The 21,377-nt window shown below is 43.3% G+C and overlaps 1 protein-coding gene across 1 annotated transcript in view; it reads right to left on the bottom strand.

The window, feature by feature from the left end:
* GXYLT2 (glucoside xylosyltransferase 2) overlaps positions 1-20,388 on the bottom strand; it is a 92,549-nt gene extending 72,161 nt beyond the window's left edge. Inside the window, exon 1 of the mRNA XM_059390163.1 lies at positions 20,085-20,388. Within this exon, the coding sequence (XP_059246146.1) occupies positions 20,085-20,359 (275 nt within the window). The 5' untranslated portion in view covers positions 20,360-20,388. The remainder of the gene's footprint in view (positions 1-20,084) is intronic.
* Between the last annotated feature and the right edge of the window lie 989 nt (positions 20,389-21,377).

The following is a 21,377-nucleotide window of genomic DNA, read 5'->3' as shown; positions in this document are numbered from 1 at the left end:
ATCACAAATGGCAAGATTTCATTTCTTTTGATGGCTGCATAGTATTCCATTGTGTATATGTGTGTGTGTCAGTGTGTGTATAAATATATATATACCACATCTTCTTTATCCATTCATTGGTTGATGGACATCTAGGTTCTTTCCATAGTTTGGCTATTGTAGACATTGCTGCTATAAACATTTGGGTGCACATGCCCCTTTGGATCACCTCATTTGTATCTTTAGGGTAAATACCCAGTAGTGTGATTTCTGGGTCATAGGGTAGCTCTATTTTCAACTTTTTGAGGAACCTCCATGCTGTTTTCCAGAGTGGTTGCACCAGCTTGCATTCCCACCAACAGTATAGGAGGGTTCCCCTTTCTCTGCATCCTCGCCAGCATCTGCCAGAGTGATGTTCTTCTAAAATTCAAATCAGAATGTGTTATTCTTTTGATTAAAATAAGTGTAAGGGCTCCTAGATATCCTTGAGATTGAGTCCAAACTGATGATCATGGCTCCTATATACATCTCTTGCATCTGCCTCCAGCACCCCCAGCTTCGGGGGGATATTCATTCATAACTGTAGTCATAGTCACACATACTCATCCTCTCCATCTGTCTTAGTTTCTGGTTAGCAGACTGGTGGGTTGTCTCCAGGTATTGGCACACGCATTCTGTCTGTCTCTCCCTCTCTTTCTCAGAAATGCTCTCCTCTGCTCTTTTTTTCCTGCTAACTTCAGACCATGTATTAATCAACAAATCTATACTGAGGATTATGTGCCAGGTACTGTTCTAGTTACCTGAGGACAGCAGTGAAGGAAACAGAACAAGATGCCTGCCCTTGCAGAAATTATATTCTAAGGGTGGCAGGGGAAAGACAAAGAAGGGAGTAGCAGTAACTAAGTAACTTACATAGAAATGTATCCAGCAATAAGGGCTATGAAGGAAATATACCCTTGAGCAGAGAGGGATGTGGCAGTGGCTGACAGACTGGTAGATATTTTTATACGGTGCAGAGTTGGGAAAGTCCTCACGGAGATGGAGAAATCCAATGACAACTTGAAGGAGGTGAGGAAGTGAGTCATAAGCATTTCTGCGGGAGGAGCATTCCAGGCAGAGGAGACAGTCAGAGCAAAGGTACTAAATCAGGATCACGCCTGGTAAATTCAGGGACCCCTGCTGAACGAACTCAGATGTCTTCTCTTCCTCAGCTCTGTGGGCGAGTTTTCAGACCCACTATGAAAGCCAGCTCCCAATTAACTTATGTAAAATGATGGGAAGGATGTGTCACAGATAATGCTAAAAATCACAGTCAATTTTTAAAAAGGGCAAAAATCTGGCCAAAACATGCTACAAAAGAGATTTCATGCAAACTTGTTTGCTTAAAATTATGCTCAATATTTAGGAACACTGGTCTCATCCAAAGGTACTCAAACAATCTACTCAATAGCACAGCTGTCTTAAATAGGAACCACTGCCCCATCGCAAATAACTTGGCCCCGTTTAGCTTTACCTATTGGGCTTCTACATGAACAAAAAACTTTAACCTTAGCAATCAGGAAAATACTAATTTTATTTATTTATTAAATAAGACTTATTTATTTATTTATTTGAGAGAGAGAGAATGAGAACACGAGAGTGGGGAGAGTCAGAGGGAGAAGCAGACTCCGCATTGAGCAGGGAGCCTGAGGAAGGACTTGATCCTGGGACTCCAGGATCATGACCTGAGCTGAAAGCAGTCGCTTAACCAACTGAGCCACCCAGGCATAATACTAATTTTAAACAGGGAGCCTGATGCAGGGATCGATCGCAGGGCCCTGGGATCATGATCATGACCAGAGGTGAAGGCAGACGCTTAGCCGACTGAGCCACCCAGATGCCCCATAGAATGATACCATTTAGATGAACCTTAAAAACAAGCAAAATAGCACTGTATGTTGTTCATAGACTTATGTAGTAAAAATAAACATACAGGAGGATGATAAAAATCAAATACAGGATAATGGTTATTTCTGGGATTTAAATTTTTATTTCTTAAGATGAGTGCCAGGTACACAGAAATTCTTTATGTTGTTATCTGTATTTTTTGTATGCCCAAACTATTTGAATTACTTTTCTTTCCTTTTAAGATTCTTTAAAAAAATTTATTTACTTGATAGAGAGAGAGAAAGCACAAGCAGGGGTACAGCAGACAGAGGGAGAGGGAGAAGCAGGCTTCCCGCTGAGCAAGAAGCCTGACACAGGACTTGATCCCAGGACCCTGGGATCATGACCTGAGCTGAAGGCAGACATTTAACTGATGGAGGCACCCAAGTGCCCCAACAACACCCTTTTAAAAAAGATTTTATATGAGAGAGAGAGTGTGTTGTGTGCACATGTGTGCATTAGCAAGCAAGGAGAGGGGCAGAGGGGGAGGGAGAGAGAGAGAGACTCTCAAGTAAACTCTATGCTGAGCAGAGCTGATGCAGGACTCAATCTCATGACCCTGAGATCATGACTTGAGCCAAAACCAAGAGTCAGACACTGAATTGGCTGAGCCACTCAGGCTCCCCAACAACTTTTTTTTTTTTTTTTTTAATTAAAAAAAGCTTGCATTCCTCTGCAGCCTAACAAGCTACTTGTCTGCAGGCTTCCGTGATTTGGGACTGCACAGTACAAAAAGCAGGGGCTGGGGACTGCAGTCTTTCTTGGTGTCTGGTGACAGGTATTAAAAAAGAAAAATAAAGGCCTCTCCTGATGGCAGTTCAAGTATCAGTGGTTAGGATTTAATGAGACCTTTGCTGCTCCCCCTCTGTTACCTCTCACATTACATTCAAAACCTCAGGCTTTAGGCAGTAAGCATTTATGTTGTGATCACAATGAATAATCAAGTTTAAGGGCACTGAAATGGTGTGCCTATCACCCAGCACTGCTCAAATGTCACTTGAGAACCTTCGAAGATCAAGGGAAGTCCAGTCTATGAAACTAAAACTCCTTAAGCCCTTGAATTACACAGTTTGGGCAGGGAATGGGCAGTGGGGAATTGTAGCATCGTTCAGACTGATGGTTAACTATATTCTTATTTATACTTGATAAGAGGGGACTGGGGCGGACACTTGCTGTCCAGAATTTTGAGAAGCTTCCAGGTAAGGCTGGAACTGATGGTAACCATCTTGGTCACCACACTGGTAGAGCCTGAATGGGAGTCAACACAGGAGAAAGCAGGGCCGAAAGGTGGTGGGTCACATCTTTGCTGGCCCTACCTGCATCCAGGTGCACGTGACCATAACTAAGGATGTTTTTGTTGTTGTTGTTGTTGTTGTTGTTTTTTAAGAGAGAAAGAGAGCGAGCACAAGTAGGAGGGGGGCAGAGGGAGATGGAGAAAGAAAATCCTAAGCAGCATGGAGCTTGAGCTCACAACCCTAAGATCATGACCTGTGCTGAGATCAAGAGTTGGACACTTAAGTGAATGAGCCCCCCAGGCACCCCAGACAGCTCAGCTTTTAAGCCAGTGCATTTCCTTTCGGTGAAGATACATGGAAACAAACGTACAGCTTAGCAATCAAAAGAGTCCTAATGTAGGGCTTAAAAATATTACCAATCACCTTTGCCTTGCTCTGCCTAATATTCTCACCTTGAGTCAGCCTTTGAAATGCTCACTGAATCCCTTTCTTCCCTGTTGCTCGCTGCGAGAGCCCTGAGCCCCAGTCCCATCACTCTTGCAGTTTTGTGCTAGAAGAAACGCCAGATACCATCTAGTGCGGGGGATCCCCTACCCAGCTCACACAGCCTAGTCATTGGAGGTGCTTGTTAACATGCAAGTCTCCACGCCACAAGAGATTCTGAATCAGAGGGTCTTGGGGAGGTCCTGGAGTTTGCTTATTAGTTCTTGGCTACAGCCAAGAACTAATGATCTGAGCTGACCCCTCATCTCTCCTTTCTCTCCCAAACTCTTCCCCCACACCCTCAGGAAAACCCAGTCCATGTTCAGCCTTCTCTCAGGGTATTCTCTTCACGTCTTGCTGTCATGAAAACATGGCAGCCTTGTGAGGATGCTGCCTCCCCAGCAGACCCCCATGTGGAGGCTGCTCTTCCTCCCCACCCCCGGGAGTCTTGGGGCAGGAGCTGGGCTGGTGTTGGTGTCCTCCTTGTTCTTCCTGCACACTTAGACGTGGGACGTGTCTTCATAGTGACATCTGTGGATGAAAACTGTCTGTCTTCTGTCTTTGTTGGTTTTATCTCTCAGCTTCCTGGCAGTGCTCTTAACTCAACGAACAGCTCAGCTCCTCACTCACAGAATTCCTCCCAGCATTCTCCAGGACTTCAACCACTGTTTAGAAGACGCTCTCTGACCCTTAAGTTTAGGGATTTCTGCACCCACCACCTTTCCTTCTTTCTACCTGAGACACCCAGTGTTGTGCTCACATCCTGGATTTTTTCTGTGTCCTCTGCCTGGAATATCCTTCCCTTTGCATAGATACCTCCTTCTCTTTTAAACAGCAAAATGACCTTCCTTGACCACCTCATCAAAGGAGAACCCTCCCTTTTATTGTCATGGTCTTTGCTTACTTCCTTCCAAAAACTTACCTCAGCTGGTGTTTATAAATTCTTTCAATGTAATTTATATCAAGGACACATTATATACCATCAATCTAAGGCAATGTAAATAAGCAAAATCTCTATCTTTAGAACAAGATCAGAATAAAATATACAATGTAAGTTTCCAATTAAAAAAATTAAACATGGGTGTCTGGGGGCCTCAGTTATTTGTGTCTGACTTGATTTTGGCTCAGGTCATAATCTCATGGTCATGAGACTGAGCCCTGTCTTGGGCTCCAAGCTGGGCACAGAGCCTACTTGAGATTCTCTTTCTCTCTCTCTCTCTAGCCCCTGCATGCACACGTGTGCTCTCTCTCCCTCTCAAAACAAATACGTATATATAACATATATATTGAGATATACATATATTGGTAAGTGGAAAAAAGTTGTGTCCTCTAAAACTTTCTTTGCATGTTATGTCCTGGTCTAAATTCCACTGAATACTTATTTTTATAGCTGTACTAACAGTGTAACTACAACTTTATATTTCACATTTTTCATCTGATTCTTTTATTTTTCTTGTTACTTCTTAAGTCTTCATAACCGTATCATTGTAACTGGCTATCTACTAGTCCATCCAATAAAAACAGCAGAGCTTATTAGCATTGCCCTTTTGTTGGTTGTTTCCAACTAACTATTCTGTCATATTAAAAAAAAAAAAAAAAAGGTCTGGTACTAAATATTGTGAGCCAACAGAATTTTTTTCCCTTCTTTTCATTATGGCCTTCAACTACATTCCCAGAAATGACATTACTGGGTAAAATAGCTATTATCCTACCAAAAATATAGTAACCTTGACCGTTTCTCAAATTTACCCAAGAGTTGTTAGAAAACACATACTGTGAGAAAAAATAAAACCCAAAAAACAACAAATATGACCCCTGCCACCTCCAAGTTACTTGCATGACATAACCATGAAGCTGGCTGCTGGAACACGATGAGATGGGCTTGCATACAGCATCTGTGCCTCCCAAATTCTGCGTTTTCCAAAGGGTGATGTCTCAGCTGCAATTATCATTAAGACACCGCATCAAATCACTTTGAGCCTCTGAGTGAGAAAGCCATTCCATTTCCAGTTTTTTTTCAATAATGTCAGTAAGAAAGTCTTGGTTTGGCGTTAACATGTTTCAAATACCTTTCTAATGTTACCTAATCTTCCCTTTCAACCAAAAAGACAGCAGATCTCAGATACAGAACCTTCAACAGCCAAGTCAGAAATGACCAACACTTTCATTTTCTTAGTGTCTTATCAGTAATTACCTTCTATTTATGTTGCCACTGAGAATTTGTGTCGTGATAGAAAGTTTCCCTTAAAATAAATATACTTAGAATGTGGAGAAGTTAGAACCCTCACCTATTGCTGGTGGGGTGGCAAAATGGTGCAGACACTTTGGAAAACAGTTCCAAAAATCTGGTTAAACACAGAACTACGATATGACCTGGCAATTCCGCTCCTACATATCTGCCCAAGAGAAATGAAAACATATGTCCGCACATAAACTTACACACAAGCACTCAGAGCAGAATTATTCAAAGAGCCAGACTCCAACCCAAATGTCCCCCAACTGGTGAATAGATAAATAAAAGGTGACATACTCATAAAACGAAAAATCATCTGGCCATTAAAGGAAAGGAGTGCTGATGTATGTCACAACCTGTATGAACCTTAAACAGTGAACTGTGAACCTTGTGAAAATATAGAAGACCACCTATTTCTGATTCCATATATAGGAAGAATCCAGGGGCAAATGTAGAGTGACAGCTTGATGGGCACAGGATTTCTTCCTTTCTGGTGGTGAAAACATTCTGAAATTTGGTGTGGTAATGGTTGTCCAACTCGGTGAATAAACTAAAAGCCACTGTATTGTACACCTTGAAAGGGTGTTTGGATTATATTGCAACCAAGCTATGATTAAATAAGTAAATGCGCATATGTTTAACCAAGACTTTTTTTTAACATTTCAAGACACTGGTAGTATGGCCATATCATAAGAATGATGGCTCTGGTGTGCCATTGACTGCCGTTTGGAAAATGTATGTCTCATTCGTCCCTGCTCAAGCCCCTCCCTGTGCAAATACAAGATGAGATTCAGAGGAGGCTCACAGAGGGAAGCAGCTCTCCCAACTCTGTCCGAGATGAGGCGTCTCCTTAATCGTTTAAAAGTCTCAAGAGTGCGACTTAATTAAACTTCAATTTCTGGAGTGTATAAATAATGAAATACGGCACTTATGTGTAGTGCTATTTACTCTGTAGCCTATTACTGCAAAACACACTGAATTATTAAAGTGAGTAATTGGTTCTCCTCAGACCCTCTTTCCAGCCGTCTCCTGCTACCTCTTACTAGGGCTTCTCCTTAACTGACAAGCTGAATTAATGCAGGTAAACCTGATGCTGGGATACAGGCAGGCCGTGGAGGCTGAAGAGAAAACCCTAGTTTTTTAAAATAGAGTCTAAAACAGTGTTGTTGGTAACTCATTTTCATAGGGAAGGAAACATAAATGGGGGGGGGTTGGTAGAAGATGAATTCCGAGAAATCGAATACTCTCATCCGGGGGAAGAAGAGATTCCCTCCTGCGTGGAATCCTACCAGATGAAACCATAGCTACTGGAACGTGCCGAAGGCCAGCAGATGAGGCCAGGGTGGCGGTTTAGAAATGGAAACACCTTGCTTCAGCCTCTAGAAGGCGAGTCTGGTAATGGGTAATTAGATCCACGCTACGGGCTGGCAGCAAGGGGTGCTAAAAACTTCCCTGTGAACCACAGGTCTGGGAACACATTCGTCCCCTGAAAAAAAATTTCCCTGCAGGAGCTGGGAGTAGAGCCTTCGCTTTAGAAACCCAGACATGACGCTCAGGACTGTGCTAACAGTTAAATCACTTTTAATGACCCATGGTTTGGAGTTAAATCAAGTACCATTAATTTTCCAAGATAGGCCGAGAAGCTGACGTTTGCCTTAAAGCCATGGTATTATATGAATGGTGTCAACACAGTGCCAAAATCTACTGGGGGGGGGGGGGGGTGCAGTGCATAACACAATTATATGATAAGTGCATTCAATTATTAATAGCATATTTTTAGTCTGGATCATGATATTTAAAACAGGGCTGTGTTCCTAAACAAAGTCTAGGTCTAATACGTAGTAGGTGTTCCAAGCCTGAAGCTGTCAATCTTGTCTATGGGTCTATCTGTATGTGTGTCTGCTTTAAGACATTATTGGACATATACACCTGCTTTATGATTAGTAAATGGCAATGCATGGACTTAAACTCAGGGAGCTGGACTTAAGGGCCCGTGTTTTTAATCCTATTTGGGGCCACACACAAGTGATTCAGAAAAGGAATCTGCTCTGGATAGATAAACCTTTTATCTGTACTCAGGGCTCGCAGCTCAGTGATTGGAGTCTGGATGGGATTTTACCTTCACTAGGCATGAATCTCAGTGTGTACCTTTACCAACTGCACCTTCATAATCCATGCATTCACCAGCTGACATCATGCACAAGTATATTGATCTATACTCCTCTCCCTCTAACTCTGTGATGCTGCCTGGACTAATTCTCTTTTCATGTGTTCCCCTCATGATTGTTCCTGACACACAGGAGATTCTATTTCTCCATCTCCCTCTTCTTCTCAAATTAAGATGTTACTGAGATTGTAAAATATGAACCAGCAGTGTTAGTTTGAAATAAACGGCTGGTGACATATGAGGGAAAAGAATGAGGATTACATATTCTGCAAATGGACACTTCTAGCTCACTGCCCAAAAATGAGCATGAAAGACCAACTGAAGGGGAGGAAAAATGGTCTCTCCATCTAATTTCCATCCTCCAAGGCCTCAGGCAATCAGAGATTTTTAATTTTTATGATAATTTATATACTTTAACTTAAAATTATACAGATAATGCATATATTCCTCATAGAAAAAAATTTAAAATACAGACAAGTCAAAGGCAAGTACCATAATTCCAATTCCATAACCACTGTTAACATTTTGGTATAATGGTATAATCTTCCAGAGTCACACTCAATATATGTGGATGTGTTTCTATAAATATGTAAATATATAAAAACTTTTTTTAAAGGGGTAATATTCATATCCTATTTTTCCCTTATAAATATGAAAAATTTCTCACATAAAAAAGAGATTTAATCAAAGGATCTTCTTCAAAGGGATTCTAGAAAGTAATCAAATATTTCAAACTTCGAGATTTGTTCCCCAATACAGTGTGGTGGTAAGTGATTTGGCTCTCGAAGCACATGGCCCAGGCTTCAAATTCTAGGTCTGCCTCTTACTGTCCCATCTTGGGCAAATGCTTTAAACACTTCTGATCCTCAATTTCCCCATCTGTAAAATGGGTGTACTGATTACAGTGGACATTTGCTTTTGGTTTTGGTGTTTCTTACCAGCATTTCCAAGAGTTTCTGGTAAGAACACCTCAATTCTCTTTGGGGGAAACCATTCCTGTTCTGTTGTCAGTCCATGAGGTTTGGAAGGGCTGAATCATCCTCTCCCCACGCGTGGCCATCAGCGATCGGATACGGATGTGATCCATGTCAGGTCAACAGAGGTAGCCCTGGCACTCTGGCTGCATGAAGTTTTTCACTTAGCAGTGACTGAAGGAGGAGAAGGCAAGCCCAGACCTGTTGGGACTCTCAGGTGGAGAACACCCACGCAAGGGTGTGGCTCACACAGAAGGCAGCAGAAATGGAAGGCAGAGGCATGACAGCTAGAAATCTGGGAAACATCTGTGATGGAATCCTTATCTCTTTTGCAATTTCTAGTTTTATGAGCCAGTAAATCACCTCTTATGACTAAGTGGTGTAAGGTGATGAGCTAAGACTCTATCTCTTGCAACTGAAAGTGTTCTGACCTATCCAATAATAGTACCTGCCTCTTAGGTTGTTAGGGAAGAAGCGAGATAACATGCAGAAATGCTTCATACAGTATTGTGGCTTAACTTCTTTTAAAGGATTTTATTTATTTATATTTTTTGAGAGAGAGAGAGAGAGAGAGAGAGAGAGAACAAGTTGCGGGGGGGCAGAGGGAGAAGGAGAAACAGATTCTCCCACTGAGCAGGGAGCCTGACACTGGGCTAGATCCCAGGACTCTGGGATCATGACCTGAGCTGAGGGCAGACACTTAACCAACTGAGCCACCCAGATGCCCCATATCACGGCACATTTTAAATCATCATTAAATATCAGTTGAGGGACGCCTGGGTGGCTCAGTTGGTTAAGCAGCTGCCTTCGGCTCAGGTCATGATCCCAGCGTCCTGGGATCGAGTCCCACATTGGGCTCCTTGCTCAGCAGGAAGCCTGCTTCTCCCTCTGCCTCTGCCTGCCATTCTGTCTGCCTGTGCTCGCTCTCTCCCCCTCTCTCTCTCTGATAAATAAAAAAAAAATAAATAAATAAAAATCTTTATAAAATAAATAAATAAATAAATATCAGTTGATACCACCACCATTATTATTAAATACTAACTTGAAATATACAAGAAGCCTTCATTTTTCTCTAAAAATTTAATTCCATGACAAAAACAGGCAGGCAGAGCGGCAAAAAGCATGGTACTTTAGGTATCAGTGTTCTCCCTTGTTGCAAACTAGATTTGAAGTTTTAGTACACTTTTTAAATTAAAAGTTTCTTCTAAATGCCAATTGCCAATGTGTTTCCAACTTCTCTTGTGTTTCTTTTAAAATGGAGTTTCTAGCAATGCATTCTCCCCAAGGGTAAAATCTGATACCTGAACATCAAAGCTTGTTACTTTAAGGCTGGTGGTCAGACAACTGAGGTCCTTGTAATTCTAACAAAACTGGGAGGAGGAAAACGAAGGGCATCTTTAAGCCCGACCACAGATGCAGAGCCCTGAATAGCAGTGTGTGTGGACAAAATTCTGCATTTGGGTTCCCTGAGAACACTTCCTATTCCCGTGAACCCTTCGCCCACTCTCTACTTTCCAGAGCTGGGAAACCATAGCTCTCTGCCCTCCAGTAGACATCAGAGCTCGAGAGAGTCACAGCTCCAGGCTTGACACTCTCCAGAACCATAGTCCAAGTCCCTGAGAGGCAGTCAACACAGTCCTCCCTCAGCTACTCACTTAGCTTATACTGAGGATCAGAAGACTGGGTCTGGTGTATTATTTATCATATATGGAAACTGAGTTTTGATTTCCTCAAGTCATAATCCAAGAAAAGCCTGCCCTAATCTGCATCTGAGCCCCAGCTCACGTTTGCTGAGTTTCTGGCATGCTTCCATGCCAGCATCTTACCTGTTATTTCATTGTATCATTGAGCTTAAGAGAAAGCCATGATTTGCTGAGGAGGACTGATTCAGCTCGTTAGCTGGATCTAGTTACGATCAGTTCCTAACTAATAAACAACAGTGGACAAGATCAGAGTACTCAGAACGGTGAATCATTTGTTGAGTGACCCCCGTGAGGTATCCCTGTGCTAGATGCTTTATGTACATTATTACTATCTTATCCTCTGAGGATAAGGAGGACCTCAGTTTCCTCCCCCGTGAAAAGGGGTCACATTTTGGATTATGTGTTCTCCACTAACCCTTACATAAAGCTTGGATTCTAATTGTACAAATGATGAATTTCTCCTAGACTATTTCAGTTCATCATGTTGCTAAAAGACGTTGAGGGGAAGGATCATGGCAAACATCAAAACATCACCTTCATATATACCAAAGTCACTCCCTGCTGGCCCAAATCACAGAGGCCCAATAAAAGCATCAAGTCAAGAGATTCCTCCTTCCAGGGGCAATTTTCAGAATTTTAGAATCTGAAGTAAATCAAGTGCTGGGGAAGATTTGGAAAAGAACACAAAATGAATTCCATCTTCCACAAAAGTCTCTTCTTTTCGTTCTTTCTTTTTTTTTTTTTTTTTTTTTAAGACTTTAAATGGTGGGGGTCTTGGGTGGCTCAGTGGGTTAAAGCCTCTGCCTTCGGCTCAGGTCATGATCTCAGGGTCCTGGGATTGAGCCCCACATCGGGCTCCCTGCTCAGCGGGGAGCCTGCTTCCTCCTCTCTCTCTCTGCCTGCCTCTCTGCCTGCTTGTGATCTCTGTCTGTCAAATAAATAATAAATAAAATTTAAAAAAAAAAAGAATAAGAAATCCCTTAAAAAAAAAAGACTTTAGTGATTTTATACACACACACACACACACACACACATACACATACATATATCTCATACAATTGTTTTTAAAGATTTTTTTATTTATTTACTTGACACAGAGAGAGAGATATCACAAATAGGCAGAAAGAGAGGGGAAAGCAGGCTATCTCATACAATTTTATCTTTTATTTTCTCACAGTGAGATAACAAGGAGAAAAGTATTTCCAAGGAAAACAAATCTGTTTTCAAAGAATCTCACCTGTGAGTTGGTCAGGGGATTTGTGTCAATATGGCTACTATTTACTGAACTGAGTGACAATGTTAAAAGCAGGTACCACATACCCAAATCAGTCAGAAATCCTTGGTGGTAAGTGAAAGAAACTCAGTTCATAGATTCTAGGAGAGGGATGAAGCAGCACAGCCAGAAAAGGGCAGACACTGGCCTTGGGAACAACGTCAGGACTTGCCTCCTTCACCTCACGCCCCACCCTTCCCACCCCTGCCAGTTGCTTTGTGTTGCTTCTCACTTGGATTCATATACTCTCAATGCAAACCAGCTTCCTCCATATGCAAGAAACATGGCAGTCAATCCTGAATTTCATACCTGAATCTTAGCCACTTTGCCCTTAAACTGTTTCTGATCCAATTTTTAAATCCCTAAGAAAGGGTCTAATTTGGCCCCAAAACTTATCTTGAATCATCTGGCACCTGGGACAAGGTTAAGGGTACATAAAGGCTGTTCCAGGGTGTGGTGGATGCGCCTTTCCTAAGGGTCCTCCCTCTCATGATCTTTCCCCTTTCTCTCCATTCACATCAGTGAGATTCTGATTTAAAGAACTATCGGGTTTGGGTAAGATGATTTTGGAGAAAAATATCAGACATCCCAACTCTGATTCATGTAACCGGAGAGCCCAAGACAGGGCAGGCATCAGGATGTTCTGATTCTTGGGTTCAGTAACCAAGGATCCAAATTCTCCTACTTTCTCTATTCTACTGCTCAGAGTGATGGCTTCATCTTAAAACTGGTCCTCTAAGAATCCTGGTAGTAACTGGGACTTTTATTTCCTTGTTCATATCTAGCATATGGAGTCTTTTGCCGCAAAATAAAAAAATATGTCCTTCCCTTCTGGTTGGTTCAGCAATGTGGGTCAGGTAACACCTGTGGACCAATTACTGTTGCCAGAAAGATGAGTGTATTGAATGTTTTAGTCCTGCATGCACACAGCTGACACCATGAAAGGGGTGGGATGACCATGCCTGGCTTACACCATCTTCTGGAAGTTCGGTCTACCCACAAACTGCAGCGGGGTGGGAGGAATAGAGGTTAGGAGTCAATCACAACATCTACCACATCACCTTCCCCCAGGTGGCGTGAGCAGTCATGGTCTCATCTCTAACTAGGGCTTGGGCCTTGCTTGGTTTGAGTCAATTAGCCAATCCTATCCTACCCCTCCACTCCTTCCCAATTCCTCCCCCATACTACAGGCATTTAAGCCAATGAAAGCCAAAGAATGGGAGAAAACTGGGGTTTGGGAAGACAAAAACATTCTCCCAAGTAAGGGAAGGAATCTAGAATAGTCTATATAGTAATGCTTAGCTTAACATAGATAGACACGGTTACATACGGAAATATTATATATATAAACATGTAAGTTAATATAAACACATATGTATTTTGTTCTGTCAGCTGTGAGTGTCTAAAAGAAATGATATCCCAGTAGCAAAAAGCACATCTCGTACCCAAATCTTGGTTTCTAATACCATTCTCCAGTGAGAGGAATCAGGGCTCTTTAAAGAAATGGCTGACTCAAAAAATGAATCAGAAAATATACAAGGTGAGCCTGGAGCATCCTGTAAGGCAAGAAGGTAAGGAAGTGCTTGAAAAACTAGAAATGAAAACAAACAAACAAAAAAACAAAAATACATTGATCGGAGCACGTCAAAAATAAAAGCCAACTCTAAGAGCTCCTCATGGCCAATAAAGAAACAATTCCAGCAACATGATAGTTGTATAGGATTATAACTCAAAGTATAAAATAAATATCTCTCTGTAGGTCCATAGTGATATAATGACTGAATACATTAATAAATAGAGGAGAAGAATCAAATTGTCCCATGCAGGACAATCAATTTTGAATAATTTGTATAGATACTCCACCGCAAAGAAGGGAGAGCATCACTGCTCACTCCTCAGGTATGGGCTGGGCAGTGACCTCCTTCTAAAGTTTATAGTATGGAGGCACCTGAGTGGCACAGTTGGTTACGCGACTAACTCTTGGGTTTCCACTCAGGGGTGATGTCAGGGCTGTGAGACCGAGCCCTGCGTCAGGTTCTGCTCTCAGTCAGGGAGAGAAAGAGAGAGAATCTCCTTGACTCTCTCTTTCTCCACCCTGCCCCCGGCTCGCTCCTCTCCAAAATAAGTAAATAAACCTTTAAAAAAATAATAAGGTATATAGCATGGAAGGGGGGGAGGGGAGAGCAGTTGCCAGTAAAAAAAAAACCCGAATAAACATTACCTCTTCCAGGTGACCAAAGCAGTCAAGTCAGTAGCATATAGATTCCATATGATTTGATGAAAATGGCACTTCACCTCGCTGGCTTTCCTCCCAATAACTCATAACTCAGTACTATCATGAATGAAGCATGAGACACATTCCAGGTGTAGGGCATCCTATAAAATATCTGAGCAGTGCTCTTCAAAACTCCCAAGATAATCAGAAACAAGGAAAGTTTGAGAAACTGCCACAGCCAAGAAGAGACTAAGGAAATGTGCATTTAAATATCACATGCGGGGCGCCTGCGTGGCTCAGTCAGTTAAGCATCTGCCTTTGTCTCAGGTCATGATCACAGGGTCCCGGAGTGAAGCCCTGTGTTGGGCTCCCTGCTCAGCGGAAAGCCTGCTTCTCCCTCTGCCCTTCACCCCATTCCTGCTCTCTCTCTCAAATAAATAAAATCTTAAAAAAAAAAAAAAAGGAAATAAATATCACGTGCTATCCTGGCCAGGATCCTGGAATAGAAGAGGGACATTCTGTAAAAACTAAGGAAATATAAATAAACTAAAAATTAGTAACTATACTATTAGTTCATTAACTGTAACAAATGTATCAAGCTAACAAGATTTTAATAATGGAGGAAACTGGGTGCTGGGTATAGGGAAACTCTGTACTACTTTCTCACTTTTTCTAAAATCCCAAATTATTCTAAAAAGTAACATTTATTATAAAGAAAAAGATGCCCTCTCTATTAAGGATGCTACAATTAAAGATCCTCACCATTCTTCTCATTGTTCTTCACTGTGAGATTATTTTGAACATTATTAAATAGTATTTAACTTAATCATATAAGTAAAATTTTTACCTAGGGCTGGCACAAGGTGGGTGCTGTGTTCATTCATTAGGTGATCTGACAAATATGCATTGAGTACCTACTATGAGATCATCTCTGTTCTGGGTGCACAGTGGTGAATAAGACTTGAAATATACACAGGAGGAGAGAAGCAAATAAAATACAATGTTCATATAATAATAATTTTTTAAAAAGCACTAACCAGGGTAAGGGAGTAGAGTGTGATGAGGAGGGTCCTTTTTTCTAGATCAGCTGGGAGGACCCTTCTGAGAAGAAAACCTAAAAGCATAGTCCTGAAAGAAGGAAGGGAACTAGCCACACCGGGCTATGAGCAAAGAACATTCTAGCACAGGGAATAAGTAAAAAGTGCTGAGGAGGGAATGAATTCAGCACACTAAAAGGCTAGTGTAGCTGAAGCACAGTGGTAGGAGACAAGGTCGGAGACCTAAATGGGGTTGCGATCAGACAAGGCTTGAAGGCCGGACTAAGAAACTGAGTTTTCTTACTGTGACAGGATGTTGGTCATTGGAGGCTTTCACCAGCAAAGAGCTGGTGTGTTCTAAGTAGTTTACATCACTCCAGCAGCTGTATGGGGAATGGACTGTAGGGGGCGCTAGAGGGGAGGCATGCAAACCAGATCTAGGGCTACTGCAGGGAGTCCACGTTTAAAAGGTGGTGTTTAGAAGACAAGTGGTAAGCATGGAAATGGGGATACACACATACGCATGCACATACATACACACACACCTATTTTTTTTTTAAGATTTACTTATTTATTTTAGAGAAAGAGGGAGAGAGATTCTCAAGCAGATTCCTTGCTGAGCAGGGAGCCTCATGTGAGGCTTGATCGGAAGACCCTGAGATTATGACCTGAGCTGCAACCAAGAGTCAGACGCTTAACTGACTGTGCCTCCCAGGTACCTAGGGATATATGTTGACATAGAACCAATATGACTTGCTGATCAGTAAAAGATGAAATCATGGACCAATGAACAAAAATGAATGTGAAAAGAATCAAGAATCAGAGTACATAATATCAGAGGTGGTACCTAAGTTCTGGAGAGCTTTAATATGCTCTGGGGCTACCGGCTAATTATAGGATCACTGCAGGGTTGGCATTTTGCTATATAACACCATCCCTCTTAAGGAAGACCTTTATTCAGGCTTGAACTGTCTGAGCAGACTTATCTCAGGTACCAAAGGGAACTGCAGGAAATGATGTCTCTTGATGAGCGAGTAAACACGCTTCCTCTCACTGGAACAGCTGGGGAGGCTGCCAAGTGTAAACGTGTTTCTCTATTGTCTCCTCAACCCCACCTCTCCCAAATTCTGGGAGGGAAACAACTCCTTTCACCACTGTACAGTGAGTGCCTGGTCCAGAATATATGTGCAATAAACATCTGTTGAATGACTGAGGAATAAAATAGCAGAGGACCTCCAAAGAGCTCAGAGGTATCCTAAGTCTCCCTTAGAAACCATATTTTAAGAGAAAACAGCAATACCCAGGCCAATGCAAAAATAAAAAGAATAAAGTTCAGGAGAGGGTTGAGATTGAGTAATCAGTAGGAGTTCTAGGATAGAGCCAATAAATGAGAAACTGATTTTGCAAGAGACAGCACAAAGGGCTAAGCAATACTCATTGTTGGGATTTTACAGCTAAACTGGATGATCTCATCACACACAGGATCATCAAATGTCAGAGCTGGAAGAGATCTTGGAAAACTTTTGGATTGATTTGCTCAGTTTACAGATGAGGAAATTAAGGTGAAATGGCTTGGGATTGGAACCCAATTTTCTGGCCTCCAGATGCCAAATTATTTTCTACACTGCACTGATTAGCAGTTATATTCAACTGTCTTTCCATACAGAGGCTCAAAGAGGGGTTTTCAGAAGCAACTTGGAGATACAGCCTATTTAAATTTACTCTCCAGTAAAATCCTTTTTAGAATTCATTTCCATGAAAACCAAATCATCTCTTCCTGATCAGCTTTTCCTCTAAACATTCAGTGAAAATAAGGCAGCCTATCATGATTCCCTTTTTGACATGGCTGCCAGGAAGCTTGGAGCTAAATTTAATACTTAACTCTCATAACAATAGTGGCTCAGTTTTTGACAAACAGTGCTTATTTCCTCCTCTCCTTTATGACTTATTTTTTAGGATGATTTCAATGGCCTTATTATATATGTTTTTTACTAAAAGTCGTCTCATATTCTCTCTGGAAGTCAGCCAGGTGTAAATCACCAATAAACCAAAATAAAGGAAGATTTCATTTCTCTTGTGCACTTGGACCGGCTACTTAGATTGTGGTGTCCATTTCCAGATCCCACCCTTGACCTAAAAGCTCAGACCTTACCTCTGGGCTTTATATTTATAGAGAGGAGAGGCCACCGCAGGACAGATTGCATACAAATGACTAGTTATAAAATTGTAGGGTCTGTCTGCTAACTAGGCAAGTCCCTGGAAACTTCTCTAAAATGAAAACAAGATGTGGAAGGAGAGGGCTATGTTTCCTGCGCTGACGTGGCAAGACTTGACTTAACAGCAGTACCCCGGGGGAGGTAAGGCAGCCCGGGCCACGGATGGTCAGCAGGTGGTGGACTGTATCCCATCCAACTCCACGCTTGCTGCTGACTACTCCCCAGGCCGAGAAATGAGATCACGTAACCTTCATCTTTTCTGGAGTCTAGCCACGTAACGAGATTAAAGCACCCGGTTTCTGAAAACACGAGGCTTTCTTTTCCCTCCCTAAAATGAAATACCTCCTAAACCACAAAAATTTAACCCAAGCAGGGTTAGAAGAGCAATAAAGGAGTCCATGCAGAGATCTTCCCTCCCGTTCCCTCATTGTCTCTGTATCTTCTGCCACCATTTCTGTCCAGGTAGTATAAAAACAAACAAACAAACAAAACCCAGAAAAACAACATTATTAAGTCTCCGGATAGGTCAACTTCTCCAGAGGACACTAGACTTTGATCTTTCTCCATCTAAGCTTCAGACTTCCTGTGGCTTTTTTGTTATTCGCTTTCTCCCGAGTTTTAAAAATTTTGTTCTATATTCCTATGGTGTTGGCCATGACTTCATTGATAATATAAGAGATATGTTCAAAAGAAAAATGGCTTCAGGAGGTACTGTTGCTCATGGAATAGTCCTTCCCTAAAACATCCATTTGGATTCTGCTCATGATCTCTTCCTAGTCAGAGCCAATTTGTTCAGATAGAGACAAGAAGATGCTGCCCTATGTTCCCAACACCTTGAAGAATGAGACCATTGTAAAAATCTATGATGTTTCTTTAGAGAAATCGCAGGAAAACCACGAAAAGCAGGCAAGACTAGTTAGTGTTATGACATCAGCATAGCAGGTAAGAGTCAACCGGGCCCAGACCACCTGAATCTTTACCCTTATCCACCACAAGTGACCTATGAACCTTGGACAAATGGCTAAACCTCAGGCATTACTTAACTCAACTGTGAAATGGAACAATAATAATTAGTGCTTACTTCATAGAACAGGCTCTCAAATGCTGGTGTGTGTTGGAAACAATGGGAGGGCTTGCTAGGACACAGATTACTGACCTCACCCCCCACGGCTTCTAATTTCCTGGGGCCGGGGTGGGGCTCCAGAATCTGCAGGCCTCAGGTGACACTGTTGCCCTTAGCTCTTTCAAAGACTACACTTCAGGAACCCCCATCGTAGGGCCATGATGCAGATGACATGGTTAATGTGTGTACAGTAAGTGTTAACAAGGACTACTTTTGTGGACTGCTGTTAGGAGGATGCCTGGCAAAAGGTTAGCTAAGTTAAATGATGTCAGTTGTCACTGTCTTAGGCGTTGTCCCGTCTACTTACAAACCCTAGGAAACTTGCAGTTCCACCTTAGGGCAACACATTGTAAGAAACCCCAGCTCCTAACAGAAATATCCTGAGCTTAAAGTATGTATACATTCGTAGGAGCTTGTAAATGTTTCTAAATACTTAAAAGTGACTCTATAGACGGTCATTGGGTTCTTTCTCCCTCTCAAACTTGTCAGTACCCATCTGTACATTTATGATGAGGCAGAAGAGAACCAAAAGCTGACACAGCTACTTCTTGAGGTTTTGTGTCTTTTCTCTTAGTTACAGTAAAAGTGCCAAAACAGATTTAGTCATTAGGGCCAAAAGGAATTCTTCAACTCATTGCAAGTAATGAAGGAGCCCAGCACAGCAGAGACAGCAAGGGCAGTTACAAACATCACCAGTTTCCAAAGGGCAGAGGAAACAGACCCGCGGCAAGAAAAGGGGATTGTTAAAAAGCTCTCCACAACAAAGGAATTGAACGCAAATCCCTAACCTGGGGGCGGTCCAGCAACCCTAAGGACAAAGATAAAACGCTCCGATGAAAAGCTGTGGCGGGTTAAGCTCGGTGCTGAGAAAGAGAATATCAAACACCATGTCAAAGGTTAAGATGTTTCTGCCCTGTAAGACGCCTCACCGAACTTGAGTCTGAAACAACGTGAAATAGGGAAACCGTCACTCTCCCGTGCCACGCATCGCTTCTTCCAGGAAGAAAACTTCTTTTTTTAAATAAACCTAGGTCGACTGCCCCTTCTGTTCTAAGCACAGTGCGATTCAAGGTTCCAGGAGAGGCGGCTAGTGTTTGGTAAACATCTAACTTTTCCAACTCAATCACATCTAAGTTTTTGGTAAAAATTCTCCTGTGAAACATGAGAATTAGATAAAGCATTCTTGAATAGTGATGGCTTTGGAAAAATTAAACAAAGGGCTCATGTTTGCAAGAACGCAAACACACGTCTTGCTCTGTTAAAAAAAAAAAAAAGTAATATATAAACCACCCTCCTTGGCACTTCTCTTTCAAAAATGTACGTGATTATCAGCACTGCGCTGTCAACAGGACTCCACAACGGTGGTTCTTCAGCTCTGGCGGGGCAAAAAATACTACCGGGCGGCCCGCGGGAGAGCCTGGAGTCTGTCCCTCCAGCCCAAAGCCTCCCCTGGACTTGACACGGGCGGAGGGAGCGAGACACGGGTCCCCAGCAGGGATTCTGGGGCTGCCACGACTCACCTCCCCAACTTCTCCAGGCTCGCGGCGCCCCGGCGGCCGGCTCGGGGGCGCGGACGCGAGGGCCGGCGCCGCCGAGCGCGCGGGCGGGCCCCCAGGAGGGCGCCCGGGCCCGGGAGGCGCTCGGGGGCCGGCGCGGGGTGGCGCTGCGGGGCGGACGCGGGGCGCGCGGGGGGCGCGGGGGGCTCGGCGCGGCCGGCGCGCAGGGACAGCAGCGCGAGCAGCAGCGCTGCCAGCGCGAGCAGGAGCAGCGCCGCCGCCTTGCTGCGGAGCTTCATGGTGCGGCGCGGCGGCGGCGGCGGCCCCGGGGCGGCGCGGCCCCTCTGCGCATCGCGGCTCGCCGGGCTGCGGCGGGGCGAGCGCAGTAGTGCGAACGGCCGCCTTCTCCGCCCGCCCGCCGGGGACTGGGGTCCCGGCAGTCGGCGGGCGGGCGGGCGATGGAGGAGGAGAAGAAGGAGGAGGGGGCGGGAGGGGAGGAGGCGCGAGCCCGGCCCGAGGAGGAGCAGCCCGCGCCTACCGTACTGTGTGGAGTAGCCGCCCGTCCGCCCACCCGCCAGCCGCCCGGAGACTGGCGCGTAGGCTTTAGGGAGCTCAGCTTCAAATCCTCTTCCTCATTCATGCATTCATCCTTCCACCCACCTGTTCATCCATCCATTCATTCCCTCCCATACCATTCCATTTTCTCGGTTACTTCTTCATTCAGTCACTTACTCTCCCATTCCACCCCTCTCTTCTCATTTTTCTATGCTTTGTCCCCATGATTTATTTTTATCCATCTTTCCACACACCCGTGCATCCATCTAGACATCCAAGCAGGCAAGAGCATCTCTGTTCTGTTTTCCCAATGCAGGCCCTGACACTTGGTGGATATATGTTGGACAAAATCACGCCAGATCCATGTAGGCTAAAGAAGTTACAGAATAAATTTCAAAGTCTGGGTTTCAAATGTGACTCTGTCCCCTACTGGCTTAGTGATCCTGAGCAAGTTGCATAATTTGAGCCTTCATGTCTTTACATGCAAAATGGGAATGATGATACTGCTCTCCACAGAGGCATTTTTGTGGGCATTAAATTAAAAAATGCATTCAAAGAAACTAGCACAGTGCCTGGCTCACAATAGGTGTCCAATAAAAGCTCTGTGATCATCAGTACAATAAAACGCAGCATATCACAAATACATAAATGCAAATGTTGTTTCTTTTTTCTTTCTGATGTGGATTTGACACAGAGTAACAACTTTACCACCCAGTGTAGGAATAGAGTCTTCTGAGACCCTAGCAGCTACAATCACCAGAT

Source organism: Mustela nigripes, chromosome 2 (assembly GCF_022355385.1).
Source record: "Mustela nigripes isolate SB6536 chromosome 2, MUSNIG.SB6536, whole genome shotgun sequence".
NCBI lineage: Eukaryota > Metazoa > Chordata > Mammalia > Carnivora > Mustelidae > Mustela > Mustela nigripes.
This window is presented reverse-complemented; position numbering and strand designations above follow the sequence as displayed.